The sequence below is a fragment of the Phaethon lepturus genome, unplaced genomic scaffold, assembly GCF_000687285.1.
Source record: "Phaethon lepturus isolate BGI_N335 unplaced genomic scaffold, ASM68728v1 scaffold2635, whole genome shotgun sequence".
Taxonomy (NCBI): domain Eukaryota; kingdom Metazoa; phylum Chordata; class Aves; order Phaethontiformes; family Phaethontidae; genus Phaethon; species Phaethon lepturus.
Window position 1 is genome coordinate 43,084 of NW_010539681.1, and position 24,066 is coordinate 67,149.

Genomic DNA, 24,066 nt, shown 5'->3' on the forward strand with positions numbered 1-24,066 from the left:
ATTTTTCACCTACCTTCAGCACAAGTTAACCGTCTAGGGTGGGATTCGTCCGCCATAATATAGTTGTCTAAATCTACCTATTTAAGCCTGAGCTCATCCCTCTACTCTTCTTTGTCAATGAAGAAAAGTAATGAGCTCTCAAGGGCAAGTAATTGCATCCTAAGGCAGGTGCTCTGAATTTCCCTCTGGAGTAACTTATTTCTCTGTATTTCCCTCAGCAAGGGTCTAGATGGGTAGTTTTAACTATATGCCTACCTTTTAGATTATTAAAATTGGTTGAGAAAAGTCCCGCCTTACCTTCTCCTGCTCAATAAATTAGCTTTCCTATAGCCTTTATAAGGCTAATTGTCTTGGTAAACCACTGAAGTGGTGTTACAAGTAAATACTGTGTTTCTTCTGCAGCAAGAGAAATACACACTTTTGGGTATCTGAAATCTGCACTTGGGTTGAGGCTAAGCAGCCCAAGAACAATACTAGAATTCAGGATTTCTAATCCAGTGTTTCAAAACATAGCAAGACCCATAGCAATTACTGAGCATCCTGTGCGGTACATCTGAAAAAGGATTGCTGAGGAAAAGAAGTTTTCAACATTTCCAAGAGGAAATATAAGTGAAATAATTTGAAAATATCTTACTAGTAAAAGTTGAGTTCTAGATGACTCACTAAACTGAATTTTTGGATAAAAGGTAAGTGCTGTTCTCGACTGTCCTTGCCTGGAATTTATTATTTTTTTAGTATAACTGTAATTTTCTGGCAATTTCTAGTTTTAAAGTTAATCAAGACAGTGTGGTGGTACTGCATGATTAAAACATGTATTTATTAAAATCTTCATCTTTACAGTAAAACATTGAAAGGATTTATCTAGAAATCAGTTGTTTTGCAAAATATCGTATTAATTTTTTTAAATCTCTGTGTGCAAATAATATTTAATTTAAAAAATCTTAATTAGTTTTTGTGCTTATCGGTATAAATCTTAACGATCAACTTCATAAGAAGGCCACAGCCATGTGAATTTAGGCACCAATTCAAGTAATCAGTCTTAGCCTCGATTTTTGTTTTCTCTTGGTTGAGTCATATGGGAAACTTCTTTACGGATTTATGGAAGTGTATGGAAAAGAAGTTTATGGAAACTTCTATGGATCCTTGTTTCAATGCACAGGCACTAAGTGATGAAATGCTTAACAGTAAGCTCAGATTTAGGGTTTTATTTAGGTTGCAGATTATTTAGTGCCAAAAATAAAACAGTGATTACACATTTCTCTGGGGTTTAGATACAGAATTTCTCATCTACTGCTGATGCTCCTAGCAGAAGGAGTCTCCCTAAGTTTCAGATTTCAGAAACCATGTGAAGCTTTGACCTAGCCTTGGCATCCTCAGGCCATTTTTGCTTGTTTGTTTTTAATGGACAACTTCTCATTTTACACTTGGAAATTAGCCTATAGCTAGAGTAAGATAGAACATAAAATCAATCAAAATATTATTTGGCCATTTATAATGCAATAGCCCCTCTGTCACAGAACAGAAACATTTATACTGTAATTTGCTAGCGGCTGCTAAGCACTGTGGGAGCCACGTGAACTTTGCATAATGTATTATCTTTTTAAATGTTCGGGCATTTTAAAGAGATGTCTTTGTCTATGCAACACTGTTTGTCTAGCGATGTGCTGCTTGATACTCTAGTTTTATTTGTAATTTAAAATAAGATGTCATTTTTAGTGAGGGCAAGTGTTCACAAGCGTCAAAAATGTTCTGTTGTGTTTTTCCAGTTGCAACATCCTGATACCTATTTCCTAAGCATTTTCTGTGGTTAAAGAGAAATAAAACAATGTATTTTGGGCGTTTCCAGTATGACTTATGTCAGTGCATTAAACAATAATAAATACCTTTTAAAGAAGGGGGTTTTTTGCATTGAAACAGGGCTAAATTCCACTATTTACAAACACAGTGTAATGATGCATTATTTGAGTTTTACTCACTCCTTTTGATGAATCCTTTAAATGAAATGATACAGTCAGGGTCTTTTTTTTTTACTGTTTTTTCATGTCTCTAGATTCCTCTTCCTCAGGAAGAGACACAGGCTTTTTCTTCACTCTCATGTTGGCCGAAGTTGGGCTCTGAAGCATTTTTTATACTGTAAAATGGAGTGTCACCGCACTGCAGGTGGCTGAGTTGTGTAAGGTGTGCTAGAGTGAGCTGGGTTATACCTACGTAACAAGATTCACACCACACAGGTGGTGTTGGCTATGGACAGATGTTCCTTTTTGCAAATAGCTGCCGTGCTTTAAGAAGTGACTGCTCCCTAGCTCTTGTTGCTGCCCTTCTGCTCAAGATTTCTGCCCCACCGTCATCCGGAGAGGAGATCAGAGGGAGCTTTCCCTAAATAGCTTCCAGCAAAGCAGCTGGATTAGCTTAAACAGAGACAAAGACTGACATGGCCTGAAGCCCACTAGGGATCTCTCCGATGATCCCTTCTGTTGGCACAGGAATGGCCAGCTAGGTCCAGGAGAGGATTTCTTCTCTGTTGTCTTTATTAAATGTCTTTGTATTGCTGTGCCAAGCAATCCTTGTGTTGACGCAAAATAGCCTGTGATGCCTAATTGTGGATGTTCATCAGACCTAACAGCACTGGAGCCATCATTGTCCGTTCCAGTTAGGATAGGAAGGTACTTAGAAGGTCAGAGCCTGTATCTCCCTGGCCACCTATGAAGTAATTTTGTATTTCATTTAGAATAAAAAATGCAAATTTCTCCTTTGCTTGATCACCAGTACCTTTGTTTTATTTTCTTTTTTCATGATTTATTAAATCTTTGTATGTGTATTTCTGCCATTTCCTTAACACCTTCATAAGAAATTCAGTTAGATGTCATGTATTTTCTTTTAGGTTACATGTGGTGTTCTCTTTTTTTCTTTTTTTTTTTTTTAACTTGGAAAATACAATACCCTATGACAATGGCTGTAACAAGTTGTGTGTGGCTGAAAATTGGCTTGGCTTCTATCTGCAAAATCTAACAGCTCCAAAGTAAGGCTTAGACTGTGTGATAACCCAGTAGCTGAGTATCTGTTTTCAGATGTTTATAGCGAGCTCCTGAAATCTCTGCTTTTCTTTTTAGTAGAAGAATTCCCCTGAAAAGTAAGACTGGATTTCTGTCTCCGGTGTGCAGGCTCTGACAGGCTAATAAGGAAGAGTGATGGTGGCAATAAAAAGGGTCTTGGGTGCATTCTTCAGATTTCACTGATTGTAAAATGATGGCCCTGCTGCAGAAGGGCCACAGAGGGACTCAAAGTGAAATCTAGTCTGGAGAGTTTGAAGAGACTGTTGCGATGAAGCGACCTCCCTATCAGCTCCGACTCTCTGCTGTTGTTTATGGCCATCCCATCAGAAGCGAGTGCCGAATTAAGAGCATTTGAGATTACCTTTTTAACCCAGAGAACAGAGGTGTATTTTTTTTTTTAATTTTTAATGATTTACTCCATTGAAATCGGTGTGAAATGATCAACAAATCGCAATGTCAAAATCTGGAAATTAATTTCATTCACTGAAGAAAGCAAGTGTGATTGGGGACTTGCATAACTTCTTTGTGGTACTGGAGTTGATGACTACCACTTTGAAGGTAAACTGGGAATGACATAAGACTTCCTCATGAGCTGATTTTGCATGCGTACATATTGACATAAATCCTAGGATTTAAATCCTTGTTTTGATGGAATTAATATGCTGAAGTGTGTAGGTATGTGTACAGGTAACGTGTTAGATCTTGCCTGTCACATTAAGCCAATCCCTGAATTTATCTGCCTTTAAAAACTGCAGGCTTTAAAGGATATGTAATGTTCTGTGTTCGTTTAGCAAATATGAAATGGCAAGAGAGAAGGATTTTTATAACCTTGTGAACAGTAGAAATAAGCCAAGATTGGAAGAGATGTGAGGGGAAAAAATTCAGATAGGATGCTCTTCAGCATGCAAGAAGCTGCCCTTGTTAGAAACTAACTTTGCATGCATAATTAATTTGAGCAGCACATTCCATTTCTTACAACTAGAAGAGAAATTGAATTCAGGTGTTTGGTGAACATACGGGGGATTTACTATGAATTTATGACCTGTGGTTTGAGTGTAAAACCCCAAGATACTAGCTGATAAAACTTAATGAAGCTTGTGTAGAGAAGCTATTTTGATTTGCAGTTTTGTAATTGATACATTTTCGGGTTTTTTACACCTCTCCCCCACCTCTTAATGCCTTATTCCCAGTAAATTCTTTGACACTTTAGAAAAACAAAAGTAGGGTAGGATAAACCCTTCTATGCCGCCTTCCAGGTTACAACTGCACTGTGTTACAAGTACATTTGTAGTCTAACAAATTCGGTCTCTTGCTCAGCTGTCTTTTTTTCTCAACTGGCTATAGTCATTCTGTAATCACACAACAGCTCTTTTATATGACATCGACCGTGGTTGCTCCTGTTTGTGTGCTGTGCCCATACCCTTGTGTTTGTGGAAAATCTATTCCCTGGTATCCCAGAGAAGGACTGTACATAGGGCACCCTGGAAAGAGAGTACTAACCAAATCAGTTACACTAATTTAAAAATATAAACCATAAAACAATATAATAAGAAAAGACCAACCTCCTCTGGCAAGCTAGTGGCATGCAGGAGATGGTGGAAACTCAGCCACTGCCCAGCCATCATCAATCCCACAGTGTGTGGGCAGTCATCTGTGTCAATGACAATTAACAAATCTGCTTAAAGTGAACAGACCAGCAGACTGTGCAGTAGAGCATGGTGCTAACTTTAAGGGCATATTTTCATGTTATTTTACATCCATGTCTTTTTGCAACGACTTGACAGTTTCTGCTTATCCGCCCTCAAGGACCATCTGAAACAGACAAATCCATCTGCTTGGAGTAAGCACCGTGGCGAGAGGGTGCTTGAGTTTCAGTAAATGTAGCATAAGCTTTTATATTAGATTATCACCACTCTGCTTTCTGTCGGGCTGTTTTCAGCCTGCTCAAGCCACTGAAGTAAGGGGCCAATTTTGTAGACGCTCAGCTAGCTCTGAACTTTGGCAAGGACGCCTGCTGCCAACTAAGGCATGGCCACCAGAGCAGGGACATCATTAATCCATAATGGGTTGGAAAGAAACACTTTTTCTCCTCATGTCTACCTGTAGACACAGGTAGGTTCAAATTCAGCTCTTGATTTTTAATATGACACAAGTAATCTGTTGAAATGGAAAGGAATTTATTTTATACAAATAGGTGATAGTTATTTGCCAGCTTGAAGTAAATAAGAACCCATCTGTGTCTTATAACTGCTACCCAGAGATCTAAGCAGCCGGTCAGGCCAGCGAGTCCCTGGCAGCTCAAATCTGTGCTGAAAGATTTCAGGTGTAAAGAACACGGTTTGTTTACTAACCTTTTGGTTATTCTAGTCATGTTGCAACTGCCTGGTGATGTTGTTAAGACCCTTTTCCATGCTTTTTCAGGCCAACAAATTTTTTTTCCAAAGCTCTAGTCATCCCTGTTCAGTAGCATGTTTGTATCTACTTTATCCCACTGAAAATCTGTCTGTTTTGAAAGGATTACAACTCTGTACATCAGTGGATGACATCACACTGAGACATTGCTTAATGACCTGAGACTCTGGTGGTTTCTGGAAATATGTGGCAGCTCTGTCCTATCTAAGCCTTGCTTACAGTTACATTTTTAGCCCGTGCTAGTGGTTGTGTGTTTTAAAGCAACACTCACAAAATCGCTGATTGTGAAATGTGCCATCTGCAGATGGTCGGTAGTGGGGTGCCAAGTAGACACAAGGAAGCCCAGCCACCTTGCAACCCAACTTAGCTTTGGCCCTAAAAGACTTTCATTGATTTTTATTTCTTTTAAGAACATTTAATAATGACAGCACTTTGAAAGAAGAGCATCACTTACATCTGATGCTAGGAGGTGCTAATTGTCTTCTCTAAGTTCACAACCATCTTGTCACTAAGTTGGCATAAGGAAAGGCTGTCTGGGCAAGATGTGGTTACTGCAGAGAGTTGTAATTCCAGTTTTGCTAAAAAGTTTAAAACTAGCATAGGTCAAATTTTCAATAAACTTTGGATGGATTTCACGTTAAACTCCTTCCTTCCTGCTTGTAGTCTTGAATACTTTGAGGTGAATTTACCTTCAGATTTTCAGCTCATCTGAATGAAAAACTCAAACAAAACATGGTGCATTTAATTAAACTTTTGAAGACTTGCACCGTACATCTGCAAAAGTCAAAAGGGAATTTAAGCAGCAGGAACACCTGCAGCCCTGCATCCTAGTAAACTGCTGATACGACCCTACCTCCCTTGGATAAATTCATCCAATGAGTCAAAATTCATTTTGCTTTAGACTGGCTAAGGACTCTTCACACTGGATATCATTTGTTTAGATCTGTCCCAAGGGATAATGATGTGACTTACATAAAGAGTTGTAGATAAAACACAACATCTCGGGACCTGAAAAGGAATAAAGGTAGGTTTGCACTTTTGACTCCAAAATTGTATTTGTGACAGTTTTTTTTATTGTGATTATGATTTTTTGCATATCCCACCTTCTGGAAGTAGTAATTGTTGGCTGGGGGCTGAATGAGATATCAAATGGGTGTACTGAGTGTTCCCTGAATGCAGTTGGAGTGCAGTGGGAGACATAAAAAAACATAGCAAAAAAGCACTGATGAGAAAATCACCTGGATGAAGAGAGGCATGAAAAGAAATGGGAGACAGCATGGCAGACCAGGGTGGAGATGTGCAAGCCTTCACTGGTGGGAAAGTTAGGGCAGCTAAATAATTTAACCTACAGAATCAGAACAAGGTTGAGAGGAAAACGGAAACAAAAGGAAGCCAATGTGAGATATAGTCCAAGCCCTCAAATAATCATTTCTTAAAAGTATCTTAGCCCCTCCTTAGCTGTCTGCCTTTTCCTTTTCACGTCTTCAAAATAAAAATGTTTAATTTTATTATTATTTTTATAAAACCACAGACTTGACCTCACTTTCTGCATCTCACAATTTCAGAGCACAAAGAAATTTGAGTAGATACAGAAGTGGTTTTGTCTTTTAATTTAGCACTTTCTTTTCTGTGAAATAGTCCTTTTTTATAATTCACTTCTTTTGCAATTTTCTAAATTTGTGTCATGTCCCTTGCTTTTCAGATAAAATAGAAATATTATTTAAAAGATTTATCTTCTCTGCCATTATCAAACCTTTTAATAACTTCGAATAACTTTTCTTAAATCAGCTTGACTTTTTCCTTTTCTTTTTCTTTTTCTTTTTTATTGTCATTAGAATAAGTTCTTCTTAGGTCTGGAGACAAATTAATCATAAATCCCAGGATCATTGTTGTCCTTTGTTGTTCCATCTCTGCAGTGTAAAGGATGTCAAATTCATGCATTTGCTGTTCAGGAGGAGACATGTATTTTGGCTTCATGGCATGGACACTATGCATTTGCTTGCCATTCATGTAAAAACACGTAATTGCTTTAATGAATAACAATCACAAAATGTGCACAAGTCCTCAGATCTGTAATAACCCTTCCAGTAGCCCTTTTTGAGGCTGGTAGAGGAGGTCTGTTCCTTATAATGCGCAGCATTTAGTTCAGTATGTTTGGGTTTTACCTTGTGTTTTTCTTTGCCACTGGATAACTGCTCCAGTGTAATTTTTGCACTGTGATCCCTTAGAGTTTGAAACAACCTTGATTAAGAAAAGCTGATTATTTACCGATCAGCTTGAGTACTTCAAGGTGTCTATATATGGTGTTTTCCTAGTCATTTTGCACCAAAGTTCATTGGCATAACTCTTTCAAATACATGTTCTTATACCTGAAATACTAATAGTTAAAGTGTTTTGCTACATTTGAGTGCAATTTATCTTACGGAAAACACTGTCTGTGTAGAAAGTATTGGACTACTTGTTTGTTAGATTAACAATACCAGTTTTAAAAATCAACTGACCATTTAAAAGTATTTTGTATGTCTTGTACTGGATTGTCATGATTACATTTAAATTTGCAGTGCATAGCAATGCATGGGAAAAAACAAGTGGTTGTATAGTAAAGCTGGGCAGAATTTGACAATAAGGAATAAATTTACATAACAGAAAACTGCAAATGGAGATAAGCTGTTTCACAAAATGAAGTTGAATTAAGGAAATAGAATTAGCAACATACCTTCAATGAATTGGAAATTTTGAAAATGCCACAATGTTTCATTTCCACCTGTTCTACATAAAGCTTCCTTCAACTGTACTTTTCAAAATGGCAATTTGCACATAGAAGTTGACCTACCCTAGAAATAAAGCATTTCTTAAAGCTCCCATTTGCAAAAAAATGAAAGAAAACACTTCCCTAAATTCCTTCCTTTTCCTTGCCTTTGGTTTCAAAGAAAAGAAAAAAACCAAAACAAACCTCTTCAAAAATTAGCCTTTGCCAGGACCATGCTAATTTTTCTGTTTGGCCAACCAAGCACTGATAAGCTCCATTTAATGGCACTGAAAAGTGTGGGAGGTAACGTCTGAAACACCTATGGCCTCCAATCCACTGCACCCACCAGCCCCAAAAGACATGGAAAACAGTCACAAACGGACTCTAAAATTGTCTCTTTTCATATGAGAGAAGACATGGGATATAAATTCACTGTGTTTTATTGTACCCTGTGTCCAAGAACAGGAATCTGTGGAATTGCTTTCCGTTGTGTCCCTGCAGAATTCTCCTTTGAAGCAAAGTAATAGCTGACCATTCCTCATCAGCTCTTTTGAAATAAACAATAAAACGCAAGGCTTAAGAAGGCTGTAATAAGAGATTAAAATGCTTCTGGTTAGTCTTGATAGAACATATTTATTTGTCAGGCTTCCCGTGATTCGCACATTAACATGTTTAAAATAGGGTGGGGGTGGTAGGGTCAGGTGTGAGCCGCACAGCTGGAAAAACGGCAGCGAGATTAATAAACATCCACTTTCTCTCTGCCCCGTGAAATAAGCCATTCCTGTGCACATTTCATTATGGTTTCACATGAACGTGCGTTATGGAGAGCAGATTACCTGCGACAGGCGTCGTGGAAAAATTGATGGTTTTGCAGAATCCAAGGTTCTGGGTGTGCTGGCGCGTAGCGGTGCCCCCGGGGCTGAGCACTGCCCAGCCCACCGGCGTCCGCGGGGCGTTAGCCAGCGCCGGTCTGCTGCCCGGGCGCGTTCCTGCGTACGGCACTGTCAGATGTATTGCTTCTTACTGGCCCCCAAGCCTTTTAATGCTTTCAGACTGATCAGTTTACAAGACTTGTTAAAAACAGAACTAAGGGATGACAGGCTCTTATTGATTGGGGAAAATAATCAAATTTTATATAGGTAGGGCCTTCAGACATTGTAATTCATTTGGTGTTACTAAAGATCTGCCACTACTACAGTTTATTGATTGGGAAAAAGTATCTTTCATGTTTATTCAGTAGCAGAGATCATTAGGACTTCTAATTTCCCTTTATGTTAAGTCTGATGTGAGCGCATCTATTCCTTTTCATTTCTAGGAGTGACATATACTGAAAAGATGCCGGCAACTTTTGGTGATTTTTAGGAAGAGCTCCCTTTGTCTTATCGTTACACCTTCTGAAGTTTCTTTATAAGTCAAACAGCATTAATCATCTTTAAAAAATTAAAGATCTTTGTACTAAATGCTTGGAGATTATTTTTAAATCTGTACTCCCACACTGTAGTAGCAGTCCCATGCTAAGAAACTACAGTCGCAGATGGCAGTTCCCAAGTATATTGATCATTTCCATCCTCCCTCTTTTAGCAACAGATCAACCCCTAACAATCATGACCGGATACAACGCCTGAGACAAGAGTTTCAGCAAGCAAAGCAAGATGAGGACGTGGAAGACAGGAGACGTACTTACAGTTTTGAGCAGCCATGGGTAAGTGTACGGAGCCTGTCAAATCTGGAAAGGTTGGCTGACGCCTGCTGTCCCCGGGCTGGTCGGGAGCAGACCGGCAGGGGTGCAGGGTCCTCTGCCTCCACACTTCTGCACTTTCTGTTATCCCCATTTTTGGTTCACTGATGTTTATTTAATTTCTAAACTTCTTCAGCCATCTGTCCTGTGTGCATGTAGCGTTATTTGCTCTGTGTTTAGACCCTCGACTCTGTGAGTTACTACTTGGATTTTTTTACCTCAAAGGCAATATCAATTATTCTGAAATTTTCTAGGAAAATGAGAATAAAACACATACTAACGGTAAATAATTTAGAGACAACATGTAACCTTGTAAATGGTATTTTCTCTGAAGCAATATTACTGTGATTAGTTCTTTTCCTTAAGAGGAAGAACTATGTGTTTTCACAGTAAAAATGGAGAGATATGTGTAATAGCATACTTCACAATAGTGCGCCTTTGCCACTTGTATTAGGCAAGACAGCTCTGTCTCGAGACATACATCCTAACTGATCATTTAAATCCTGTTCAATCTGATACAGCAACGTGATACAATTATGTAAATCCATGTGCTTATCTTGTTTTACGTAATTTAATGAATCAGTGTTGCTTTTTGATCAATTACGTATCCTAAACTAGGATCCTTTAAATATGGGATAAATATTTTATTGCATTTTTGTTTAAAATTTCACAATAAAGACAGTGAACGATTTGCTTGCATTCCCAAAAAAGCAGGAGCTGTATGTTGACAGCAGTAGAATCTCTCACAGCTTCCTCCGAAGCGGGTGTAGGTGATGGGTTATTATGACTTAGCATTACGATGCGCACGAGACCAAGGTGGAGACCGAAGATCTCCATCTGTGTGTATGAAGCCACTGAGAACAACCTAGGTAGCATCATAATGCATATGTCATCTTTGTTTGCCCATTGTGGTGGATGTAGAAGATTTTTTTACTTTTGTTGGATCTTTGTGTCCTTTTCCATCTTAAAGTCACCAATTTGAACTTGTGGTATTTTTGACATGCAGCATGGAGAGGAGGTGAATGTATCCCTAAATGACCTACCAGTGCTTAACATACTGCATCAGGATTTAGGCTTCTCTTCTCCCGTGTTAGAAAATCTCTAACCTTCTCTGAAACTGAATAAATAAACATTTTTTTAATGACCGGTTGTTTTCCATTTGTTGTGGTGAAGAAAATGTGATAGCTCATCACAGTTATAGTGTAGCAGTTTTGGGGTGAAAGGGGGCTGGGTGTAGGAGGTACTTTCCATTGTGCGTATGGACTGCTGTTTAGTCTCCAAATGAGAGGTTTGAGCAGCATTCTTGGGAAAACTGTGTATGAGAAAAACTTGCACTCTTGAAGACTTGGGAACTTAACTACTGAAGGTCATGGGCCAAATTGCTGTATATCTAAATGCCATAGCAACTTTAGACAGGCAACTTGGCTTTTATTGCAGTTTCTTGTAATGAGCGAGGAGGGAATTATTTGGATGACAGGCTGATTACCTTAGGAATGGAATAATTTCCTAAATTGTGGGTCAGAACACTGACCTTTCCTTTTTCTCTTATTCAAACAAATGGGATGTCTCTGTTTACTCCCTTTCTACAGATCATGCAAATGAGCTCGAAGTGACTAATTCAGCTTAATGTATTAATATTAATTCTGAAGCTTATTGTTGCTTTTGTAGGAGCTGCTCTGTTGTTAAATACATAGGTGACCAAATGTTTTATTTTAGATAAGTACTTTAAAAAAAATTGGCCCAGAGTATTTCTGAATTATTTTTTTTTCCATCGTGTACTCCAGCCTTTCAAGATCACAATGCTTGGAAAGGATAAAGCAATGATCTCATCCATTTCAGCAGTTCACAGTCATTTCAGTGTTAAGGAGCCATAACCTTCTCTCTTAAGGAGTGTGTCTTACTTTAACATATTAGTCTAAAATAATGGACTTTGTTAAGACACCCTCTCAAAACAGGTCCAGATGTATTACCAAATACCAGTGACACAAAAAAATGGTTTATAATACATATGCAGGAAAATACTTAGATACATTCATCAACGTCTTTTCAGTCTTCTCCGTCTGTAAGCTGTTGGTTACAAACCACAGCAGTGAAAAGTGCACCTGTATGTGGACCGCTGTTGAAAAGTGTGTTTTCACCTGAGGGAGGTGGGTTGCGCAGCCTACATAAACACAAGGCTTTACATCCAGAGAAGCCTCTGAGCCTGGTGACAGCAGCCAACTCCGACCTGGTTTGGATGGAACGAGAGGAAAAACCCATGCGCGGAGAAGTGTGCGCTATGAGGTGACAAGTAGTTTGCATTTCTCATTAACAAGATGATGGGAGGGTTGAGGATAGGGAACAAAGTGCTGATGCGATGTGGGACCACTGGTTACTTTAAGGAAAGTGTAAATGAACACAAAGTTTGCAGTGTAAGTAATGGATACTGACGGAAATCTGGCAGCTCTGAGGATATTCAGAGGAGCTCAATAGCTCAGAAACCTGCTAACATATTATCAGAATGATCCTGTGGACGTCACCAACTCCAATCCATCCCGGACTATTAACGGCCTGTGACACAGGAGTCCGGTTACCAGTGACAAATACCATCAGTCTCCTCCACGGGTTGGAGGCAGATCTCCGTACCGTGGAGCGCTCCATCCTGCTGGCTCTGAGCGATACCCATGGCCGAAAGACCGGCGCCTGACCCCGTCCCTTTCTGGCCGTGCCCATGGGGTGGAGGTTATTTCTCTCTGGATGAGCAATGCGAGGGAGCTGGACTTCTTGCCCGGCTGTGCTTGCCCTGCCAGTAAACAAAATACTTGACTGCCTACGAGTGCTCGCACGGCATCAAGCAGCTGAACAGACACAAAAAGCGATAGCGCTGGAATGAGATGACACCGTCTATTAAGCCGTGCAACGTTTCTGCTCAAGGCCATTCGAATGACACGCTGTTAATAACTGACTAACTGTCGCAACGTTGAGCCGTCGCTGAAATCCACTAGTTCGGCAAATGAGTCGAAGCTTTATGGAGAAGGTTTTTGCATTTGTTTATTTTAAGATAACTTTCTCAGGCTTCATACTTTCTTTTTTCTTACTTGGTTCTTTTATTTTTCGTGTTTCAAAAACAAGCTACAGAGGGGTTCAAGGGCAATACCATGTTCCTAATGTTACATGGGGGGAAAAAAAAAAGGAAAAATAACATAAAATATGATTAATCCATTTTAGTCCTGCTGGTGTTAATTCCTGTCAGAATTTGCAGAAATATGTTTCTGGGCATTTGGAATTGCATGGAATCACAGTATGCCTGCTAATGTTTAAGGCCCTTGCTGTTGCTATGACATTTTTATACCAATGCAGTATTCTTTTGGGGCTGATTTTTCTGTTCGGTACCTAAGTTGAGTCTCTAGTTTTTGTTCTTTTCTGGGTAGTATTGGGTCTGTTGAGGTTTATCCTTGCTTGCACCAGTCCTGGGTTTGGGGATTTTGACTGTAATTTGTTCCATATCCTGTATTTTTGCCTAGTCACATCCTAATTAACAGATCCCCACCTTCAATAACAAAAACACAGCATTATAGCCCTAAATGTCATGGGAGTGAACAATCCAATTAAAAAAGAGCATATTAAATCCATTGAAAACACTACAATTGCTTGCCAGTCCTGCCTGTAGGAGCACAGCAACGATCAAAAAAACCCACAAAGATGCAGGAGGTACAAAAGTTGGTGGCTTATTTCTTCATCTTTAATTAAAAAAATGAGTGCTAAAAATGGAAAGTGGCAAATGCCATTCAGAAATACCTTTTTCTCCAGTCACCCCAGGTCTCTTTGGAGGGTGGGAGAAAATTGGCATCAAGAGAGCAGCTGAGCATACTACACTTTAAATATTTAGGAGTCAAATAAAAAGTTTTTCTTCTTTCTAAAGATAACAACTAACTGGGTCAAAATAAGTATACTACCTGACTTGTCTGAGTAAAGCTTTAATTACATGCGCAAATTTGTGAAAGGTAAATAACTGCATGTCTTTCGCAGAGGAAAGACTCCAGTGGTCCTAATAACATACTTGGGCATGGCCTGATGGATAAACGCTCAGAAAATTTAGGGACTACGCTTGTTTTTTCTGCTGCTTTTTTGTGTGTAGATCTGTCTCTAAGACAGATTTAAAGAAGAAAAATATTATCTTTTATCTGTTTATGGTACTCTTTTCTTGTTCCTGTATGCAAGTCCTTCAAGCCATAATGAATTTTAAATAACTTAAAATTCCTTTAGAAAAAAAAAAAGCCTGATTTTTATCGCTGTAACTTCAACTGTAACATATTAATTTTATCTGGAAAAATGAATAACAGACTATACTCAAAACAAACATTGTAAAGTTTATATCAGACTGTAAATTATGTAGAATTACTCAACACATTAATGAGAAAGAAAAGTAGTATATTAATTCTTTCTATTATGAATCCATTTCAAGAGTGTCTTTCAGGATTTTTTATTTAAGATACTAGGCAATATCTAATGGAGCATTGCATAGACAAAGAATACCTTAGGAGCTAAATTGCTGTTGCTCCTACCCCAATCTGTTTCAGAGAGGAAACCAAAGTTATGCGGGGCAGCCTCTCCACAGGTAGTTTCTCTTCAGTTGTGTCGTTAATATCCATTCTGTGTCAAATTTGGGAAGAATTTCATGACACACCTGCAACTTCTTGCCAAGATTTAGGCTCTGACTTTAAAATTTCATGTTTTGAACTTTTTTCTCCCACTAGTTTCAATCTACTAATTTATGTGAAACAGAAAATGAAGATAGAAGATTTTTAAAAGAAATTAAATCATTTCCGTTTGTAAACAAACATATTTATAGCTCACAGGCATGCAGTGCATGGAAATACCCCGGGCAGAATTTCATGTCTAAGTGGTTTGTTTCTACTATACAGAAGATTTTCTTTCTGCCGCTGCTATACACAGAATGGATATCTTAGTCCCATACCATGCCGTTCAGCTTCCTACATATACACCATAGAAAGAAACACAAAGGGATGGGATTTTCTTACTATATGGTGCTTGAATTAATACACTCACCTGTTGGCAATTTTTAAAAGAAATATTGCTATATGTTCTGTTCACCATAGCAACATAAACAAAAAGATAGAAGTAAAAATAGTTTTCAAGGGCATCTCCCAGAGCCACCGAATGTTTTTTTATCATTCTGAATGTACACAGTTACTGGATTGTCTGTCATCCGTGTCAAGTACATTTACACATAAAGCAGGCAAGGTCGTTTAATCTTATCTGTTTCTAATTAGTGCTGAACTATAAGAACTACAGACCTTTTGGGGGCCTGATGTCTACCAGCTTCCCAGGTGAAGTTGAAACTTCTTGGTTAAACTCAGAGTTTAATCTGGACAAAAATTAGCACATGTATTTTAATATTAATTAATGGTCTTTTTTCATAACTGGAGAGATACTAAGGGACTTGTTCTTTTAGTAATCTCCCTATTAACATTTGATTTATCAGCACAAAGGAGTTCTGTGAGTTTGAGCAGGCACTTCTCCCAGCGTCTCCCTGTGACAGTAAGCTGTGAGGTAGCTGTGTCACCTCAACGGGTGGATCTCACGTCGCCTGAACTGGTTGGATCTCCCTGAAAACCCAGTGCCCTGGATCCCCGCCATGATCTCCTCTTTCCAGTTCTGTGGCAACTTTGATCTGTGCCAGTGCTGGAGTATCCGTGCTGCCACCACGCAGAGCTTCCCTCCGTGGGCAGAAATGCCACTCTGCAAGGAAGCAAACTGCGTGGGCAGCCACGGGTGTAGTAGGAAAGAGAGAATGGACCTTTATCCCTAAAACACGCTGCTCTTTACTCTGATGGTGGTCAGTGTGACATGGGCCATGGAGGCAGACTCCCTGTGAAATGCAAAAATGTTGTTTGCATGAAGTGAGAAACCTGCAGAAACTTTTAACTTTGCAGCCCTGGTTTTAAATTAATGCCTCTTTGAGAAGAGAGCTGTGTAATTTTATGTGTATCAAAGCACAACTTTACGTGCTGAATGTTTAACAATGCTGAATGCCATGACTATCATTGCCACTTAAATGTATTGTGGAAGACAGGAACATACATTTATTTGTATAATGCAGCCGTGGTTGTTATTGTGGCCTTGACCGCATCCCGATTTAAAAGGTCCGTGCTTGTCACACATCTCATTGCAAACAAGGCCAGAGTTCTTATCAATCTGTACTGAGAAGACCGAGCTGTTTCCAGGTTTGTTGGATGATTTCAGGTTGTTGTAATTGTACTTAGCCTTGTGTTGATATCAGTGTTAAAATTAGTCTGATGTGTCTTCCTTATACCTTTTTTTGTTGCTGTTGAAAGATGTGAAAATAGTTCAACTTTTTTTTTAATTACCTGCATTTTGTGCTGACATAAATGAGGTATGCATGTATATAGATGTGTGTTTGTGTATATATTTTATATAAGTATATATGTATAAAAATATACTTTGGGGATTGAGCCAAAATTACCAATTAGCTTTTGAAGACTAAGGTTACTCATGATATAAATATTTTTGGTTTAGACACTTTAATTGAAAGCATATTGAAAAGATAAATCACTGTATGGAGATCTGCATTCTTCTGAACAATTTAAGGATCCAAAAAGGAATACGTTAAGTCTTTATATGACCATCGTCTATCAAGGGCATTCACTATGGTATCACTGAGGTTTTTAAAGAAAAGATTTGAATGAAAGACCTTTTCCTTAATAATATTGTTGAGTGTATCTGTCTGTGTGTATATATGTTTACATACAGACGGCGTATTTTTATGTCACGTCATTGCCATATTTTTGGATGCTTGGAATCAGATAGCAGATGAACAGGTTATTGTGGATGTGAACAACATGCAGGCAGGGCTCAAAATAAGTATCCTTTTCAGCTTAGTTGAGTATTGCAAGTCCACTTAATTTAACAGGGGTACAGGTACTCATACCTTCAGAAAATCAGATAATGGATTTTAGACATTTGCCTTTAGACCCGTGAAATTATAAATGTCATCCATTAGGTGAAATTCTTTGTGAATAGCTGAGAATCCAGACTTGACTTCTCAGATCCGGTCATGTGGGGCTTGCGCTACAGTAGGCGGGCAGGCGTGATAGCCCCTTCCTCTATTTAGCCGTTGGTTCCTATGTGCATTAAAAAAGATACCTCTGAAGCTATGTTTTGATCTTAGTCCATTCATAGTCCACTAGGGCTTTCAAAGCCTCTGTCTCTTTAGTAAAGGCTTTTGTGGTAACTTCAGCTCTCTGCACATGCGTGTGCATGTACTTGCATTCATGCTTTCTAGATGGTCCAGAGGAGGGCCACAAAAATGATCAGAGGGGTGGAACACCTCTCCTGTGAAGAAAAGCTGTGAGAGTTGGGGTTGTTCAGCCTGAAGAAGAGAAGGCTCCAGGGACACCTTCTTGCAGCCTTTCAGTCCTCAAAGGGGGCTTATAAGAAAGGTGGGGACAGGCTTTTTAGCAGAGCCTGTAGCGATAACACAAGGGGTAATGGTTTTAAACTAAAAGAGGACAGATTCAGACATGATCTAAGGAAGAAATTTTTTATGATGAGGCTGGTGAAACCCTGGTATGGGTTGCCCAGAGAGGTGGTAGATGCCCCATCCCTGGAAACATTCCAGGTCAGGTTGGATGGGGCGCTGAGCAACCTGGTCTAGTTGAAGGTGTCCCTGCTCTTTGGGGGGGGGTGGACTAGATGACCTTTGAAGGTCCTTTCCAACCCAAACTATTCTATGATTCTATGATGCATTTTAGTGTCTTGCGTAAACCTAAACTGAGCAACAGCTCTAATCTAACTCCACCTATTTGATAATTTAACCATTCCCTGGGCTGTAAAATGCTTTAATCTGTTATATTTACAGTGAACTGAAAAAAATGAAACTGTTTTCAAATAAAGAGAAACAATTCTGATTTTGTGTCTTATCTTTGGTAACTACTTTCTCACATATGACATAACTGTAGCTTTCCGACATTGTTCAAGTGGAACCCATGAAATGAGAAGGTTGGCTCTAAAATTATAGTTTAAATGTTTTTATTCCTTACAGATAAGTTGCCATGGGAGCTTCTAAGTTTCCCCCTGATTCTCTGTAAGCTGCTTATAACCACACTGGAGAGAATTCACAAATAAATCTTGTGATTTTCAAGTAATCACTCACTTCCATAAGCTGAGCCCTTCAATAAAATACCAAATGTCAGAAGACTCTCAATAAAGTCAAGAAAGTTAGAAATGTTGACATATGCAATAACTGAAATGCGGCTCTGTATGTGTTGCCCTTATTTAATATAGTAGGAAGTCTCCATGGGGGTTGTTGGTTTGGACATACATATGTACAGCTTATTCATCTCTAAGAAAATTTCCCACAAGGCTGACACATGATTCTGTTTTCGCAACTTGTTGCTTCATCATACCATTCCCAAAGCATTTTTCTTTAGAAATCCTGTTTTACTGAAGATTTTACAGAGTACATCCACTCTGAAGTAGACACCAATGTTGCATTATGGATTCTCTTAAATAAGTTCTTCATTGCTCATAGTCTATGCTTTCACATTCTGATTCTTTTGCACAATACTCTTCTCGTAAGGGGAAAGGCAGTTGTTCACCAAATTGTGTCTATCTGTTAAATGCTGAGCTGAGACTAATGAAGTTTCTGAAAGTTGTACACCTGTTTCAAATTTGTTGTGTTTCTGGCTACTTACAGGTACTTGACTATATAGTAAGATGAAGTAGAAGTTTACATCACAAATGACAACTTTTTGGTTTCTCAAACTTGTCTTCAATGTAATAAGCTTTTGAAAAGCCTTTTATGCTGCGGATATTTGTCAGCCATTATGATATCCTTCTGCTGCAGAAATTATAATTGGCAAAAAACAAAAGAGATGTTCATTTTGAGGGAAGGCACAGATGAAAAGGTAGAAAGTGCTTTAACAAAATCAGGTCTGAGATGAGTTGTTTCAGTCCCAGGCTCAGCCAAGTGGTTATGCTCCCTTAACATCCCAGTGATTAGACATACATGTTTTGAATACAACTGGTAATTTTAGGGAAAAAAATAATGTTCTGTTTCTTTGTTAGGTGAAACCTTACTATTAAAACACCAAGAAAAGCCCATAACATTCTTCGACTTTTGTGACACCCTATTTTGCAATTTGAAATCACAAAATTTGAAGAGAGTAGTAATGTAAAATGAAAAGTGGTATCTCTACAAAAGTAAACTTTTTCATAATCCAAAGTTTGAATCCAGCCATTCTGCCAGATCTTGACAGGTAATGCTCTGTATTCACAGAAAGGTCTTCCATTTTCATATCCTCTGAGTATTGTCCTCAAAGTTTCAAATTGTCACCTCGTCGTTTTCTAAGATCCTTCTCAGAGATACAGGATTCCCCACTGTCCACAAGAGACTTGCTAGATTTATCTGCTTGATCATATTGAACCAGAAAATGTTCCTCTGTCTCTCAGAAAAGCAAGCAGCGCATGTCCAGACCAACAGCAAAATAGGATGGCTCCAGTAAGGGAGAGCATTGCTTGAGCGTACTGGTGAGGCTGCTCTGCTCCTTCCTCCCTCAGATCCTCAGTGGGGCATAAAATTTAGCATTACCATGGCTAGGCTACCTTAAAGTGTCTGAAGATCTGTTCCACTGACTTAATTTAAATTTCAGTATTACTATAAAAGCACAACCCATTCTGGACCAATATTTTCCTGATACAGCTCAGAAATGGGAGGTCAGAAAAAGAATTTGTAGTACAGGACACTGTTATGGGTCAGAATTTAACCTAACGATTATGAAAGAACTACTTGAACCGCATGTTGAAACAAATACAACTATATGTGTACAACAGCAATTTAGATGATAGCCCTTTTGTGGGTATTTTGTCTACTTTGTTTAAGACATTTTTGTTTTCACTTTGTAGCCAAGCACCAAGACGTACTCACAGAGTGGCAGACACTCCGTGTCAGTAGAGGTTCAAATGCAGCGGCAGCGGCAAGAAGAAAGAGAGAGTTTCCAGCAAGCTCAGCGGCAGTACAGCTCATTACCCAGGTACGGTAACTGTCTGAAGCTGTTCAGTGTATATGAGCCTGGAGCTAATTTCATTTGTGGAAGGAAAATGTTGTACTTGGTGCAGACACTTTTGTTTAGCATCGATATAAGATGGAATGTATTCAATGTGGAAGAGGCATAAAATTTCTTAAGTGAGAGCATGTGATAGCTGTTTATTTTAGGAGAGTTGCTTCAGAGATGATTTCAGTGGGGTTTGGTGGCACTCAGCACCCAACAGAATTGAGACATTAAAACAAAGCTATTCTTTGTGGGACACCATCCAGTTTAATTTTCTACAATTACGAAAGTCTAGTGAGCATGACATGGGTTGTCCCCTTTTGACATGTCAGACTATTTTTTTTCATTGCCTAATTCCTTAGTGGATAGAAATTCTATCTTTGCGATGTTGATACAGACAAAAAACTTTTAAAAGGGAAAAAAAATCTCAAGACCTCAAACAAAAGAATATGGAACTGAGAAACTCTATAAAGAAAATCAAGGGCTTCCAAGTTTCCAGTAAGTACATATCTTCTAAGTTACTGAGTTATTAGCAATGGACAACAAGCAATTAATACATTTTAATTAATACATTTACATTAATACACTTTCTGTCTAAACAAATCTGTATTTTAAAAAATTTTAGATTTCAGGGCGAGATTTTAGCTCTTAGGGCGAAATTTCTTTTACTTGATATTTAGCTTTAAGAATTATCAGAATTTTACCCAACTTGTATTGTAAATTAGATAGCTATCATATTTAAGCATTAAGCAAATAGTCTTTGCATTTTCAAATATCAGTGGCAATGGTTGAACGGAGAATCCTTTACACCAGAGGTAGAATTTTTCTGTTAAATTTGGAAGGTGTGAAAGGAAAATGTAAAGTTGTTGTGTTTTCTCAGATTGTTAGTTTGTCATTTTGAAAATCTTTATATTCCCTTTGCTTCTTATCTCTACCTTCCTTCTGAAGTGACCACACTTATTAATGCCATATTGTTTTTCCTGGCAAATTCTCTTTCAGTTTTGCTAGCCTCAGCAATGCACAGATTGAGTGGAAGAGCACGGATGCTAGTGTTGCTTTTAAGTTGGGGGGGTTATTTTTAGTTTTAAAACTATGATTCTTAAAACTTCCTTCCCCTGTTCTGTTCAATCACTGGTAACATTTAAAAGTTGGAAGTCAGTTGTAATGCAGTTCCAGTGGCAGAAATTAATACCTGTAAGAAGAAAATTAATCTACAAGAAATTTGGCAAATATTGCTTTGGGTCATAGAAATGCTTGTTTTGAAAAGAGTGACTGAGAACCTCACTCAATGTGCTTTTCAAGATGAGAAATTACTAGCAAGCTAGCAATGCATGTTACTGAGTAATTAATGATAATTTAATGACTTTGAGCACTCTGGGTATTTGAGCTGTGCTGAGAGCAGGCAGAATTTCAGCACCTTGGGCTAAAGCTGAGTGCTGTAAATACCATGATACTCCTATAACGAGCTGGGACATCCAATTCTACAGTTTTACAAACTGTTTGTAACTCTGTGACTGATCTTTCAAAAAATCTTACTCTTAGGAGTAAAGACCTAAACTTAGGTCCCAACTTTAATGTTGCAGCTATGGCTTTGTAATGATCAAGGTTTGTGCACTGGCTTCATTCTTGCACTTTGTTACTTTTCATCTTATATAGTCTCTCGGGGCCTCCTTTTTTTCCCCCTTTGTACTCTTAAATCATTAGTACTGAAGGCACATAAACTCTTGAGACAATTTTAAAGGATCTTCCCAGAAAGACAGTGAAAGTGGGCCAACTAATTTTGAAAACATACCAGAAAACAGTCAGTAAATTAAATCAGTTCAGCTAGTCATCCTCTTGTCCCATGTGAAACTGTAAAAGCTATGTTTAACTCTAAGTTAATTTTCTAGTACTTAAAATTTATCTTACTGTAGATCAGAAACCTGACAGTTTCGTAGCCTACAGAGGTTCGTTCAGTTTGCTCTTGTTCCAGGAAGTGATAAAACATGGCTCAGAAACACCATTTCTTTGGCGAAGTTGGATATGCGAATACCAAGAACAGCTCTAAAAATTTGCATAAGAATTTACATTATGTTGTAATAATTTACATTCATCCTGAGTAACAATTTTCATCCAGAGGTCTCAAAATCCATTACGAAATAAGGTGGTTATGGTAATTCTCAAGTTATATGTGTGGAAGGAAGACTGCAAAAACACTAGGTGACTTGTTAGTTTTACTAATGGTAGAAAAATTCTCCAGGTCTCCTGTCTCTCCACTGCATATTCATTGGATGAGGCTACAGCGAGTCATGCATGTTGACATGAAAAACCAAGCCATATATAAACAACTAAATTACTTTCTTATTGATTAATGTTGCAATATATTTTGTTTTACTCTTGATTCTCGTACACTAATTTTAATCTCCAAGTGGGTATCTCTTGCTGCAGCACAAAATTGGTTTACTTTATCATCACCAATCTTATTTTAAATTCATAAAAGCATCTAGCAGCTTGATAGTAAATTAAAGCTATTTCAAAACCATAATCTGTCTTCAAAATAATGTGATGATTTATTGTGAAAAGAGATAAGGATTTGTAATTCCTATATGTATTTGATTTATTTATCTACCCCATGGAACCAAAAAATGAGCAAGAAAGGTTATCTCTGCCGTTTCTTTTATGAAAGCTATAGCAAACTGGGAAACAGTCCTGATGTAGCACAAAATTCCTTAGTTCTGGAAATGGGAGGAAGAAACTCTCATCTGTGCAACTACCTATGAATAATGAGCTTTATCTTCTGACTTGAGCAGTGTTGGAGCAAGTGTTTTAAAGATCTGCCTGTTGCATTTTTAATCCAAGTGTGTCTAACTTCAAGTCTTTCATGAGTGACTTTCCAAGTGCTGGCTGTTTATCTGGTTTCTTAGGAAGCACAGCAATGCGTATGGTCTTTCCCAGTCTGTAACTGAATTATAACACTATTGTCTTAAGAACATGATGCTTGTTGTATCGCTGGATGGGCTGTCATGGCATGTTCCTACTGGAGAGGCCTAAAAACACAGTTCAGCAATATAGTTCAACTCTATAGGAAATGCCCAACAAAAGAGGCAAGATGCCTCTTCAGGGCAGAAGAGAACATGACTTCTGGAGAATGCTATAGCTGGGGGAAACCTGATGGCATTGCAGAAACACCCTTCTTTTCAGGGGTTGTTGCCGATAACAGAAGGGGAACCGGAACATTTGTCTTAAAAGCCTCTTCCATTTTTCTTTCCAGGCAAAGCAGAAAAAACGCCAGTTCTGTATCGCAAGACTCCTGGGAACAGAGCTATTCCCCTGGTGAAGGGTTCCAGACTGCGAAGGAAAATCCCAGATATTCCAGCTACCAGGGATCGAGGAATGGCTATATGGGAGGACATGGCTTCAATGCCAGGGTAATGCTAGAAACACAAGAACTGCTCCGTCAAGAGCAGAGGCGGAAAGAACAACAATTGAAAAAAAAAACTTCTTCTGAAGGACCTAGCAACTATGACTCATATAAGAAAATTCAGGACCCTAATTATACCCCTCCTAAAGGTCCTTTCAGGCAAGATGTACCGCCTTCACCATCTCAGGTAGCGAGGCTGAACAGATTGCAAACGCCAGAAAAGGGAAGACCGTTTTATTCTTGAGGTGAAGAAAATGAAGATCAACTTACCATGCAATAAGGAACATTTTCATATAAAGACTTATATTTTGAAAACTTTTTAAACTGATGGTACTAAGGAATATATCTGTTGTCTGTTTCAGTGCCTTTAAAAATTACAGGCAAAGCGTTGGTGGGCCTTATGTCTTTGCCATTCTGTCTCAAGTGTTGAATTCATGGAAGAATGTTCCACCATTTGACAATCATAGCGGAAGTGAGCAACGCCGCCCCTGCGTACCGAGTCCCATAGCCCAGACCAATAGTTGTCAATGGCTTATTACTAGGATTTGTTGTAATGTGTTTTACTTTGCAGTGACTTATTACACCAACATGCAGCTTTGTGGCATAAAATTAATGAATTTGAGGTTGAAGGAAGCATTGAC

General features: G+C 38.5%; 1 protein-coding gene across 1 annotated transcript; it reads left to right on the top strand.

Moving 5' to 3' along the window:
- Window positions 1-9,748: 9,748 nt before the first annotated feature.
- Window positions 9,749-23,727, top strand: LOC104620847 (partitioning defective 3 homolog). The gene is made up of 3 exons (XM_010287173.1): window positions 9,749-9,916; window positions 19,880-20,007; window positions 23,276-23,727. The coding sequence occupies exons 1-3, from the start codon at window positions 9,749-9,751 to the stop codon at window positions 23,667-23,669; spliced, it is 690 nt and encodes a 229-aa protein (XP_010285475.1). The 3' UTR covers window positions 23,670-23,727.
- The last annotated feature ends 339 nt before the right edge of the window (window positions 23,728-24,066 follow it).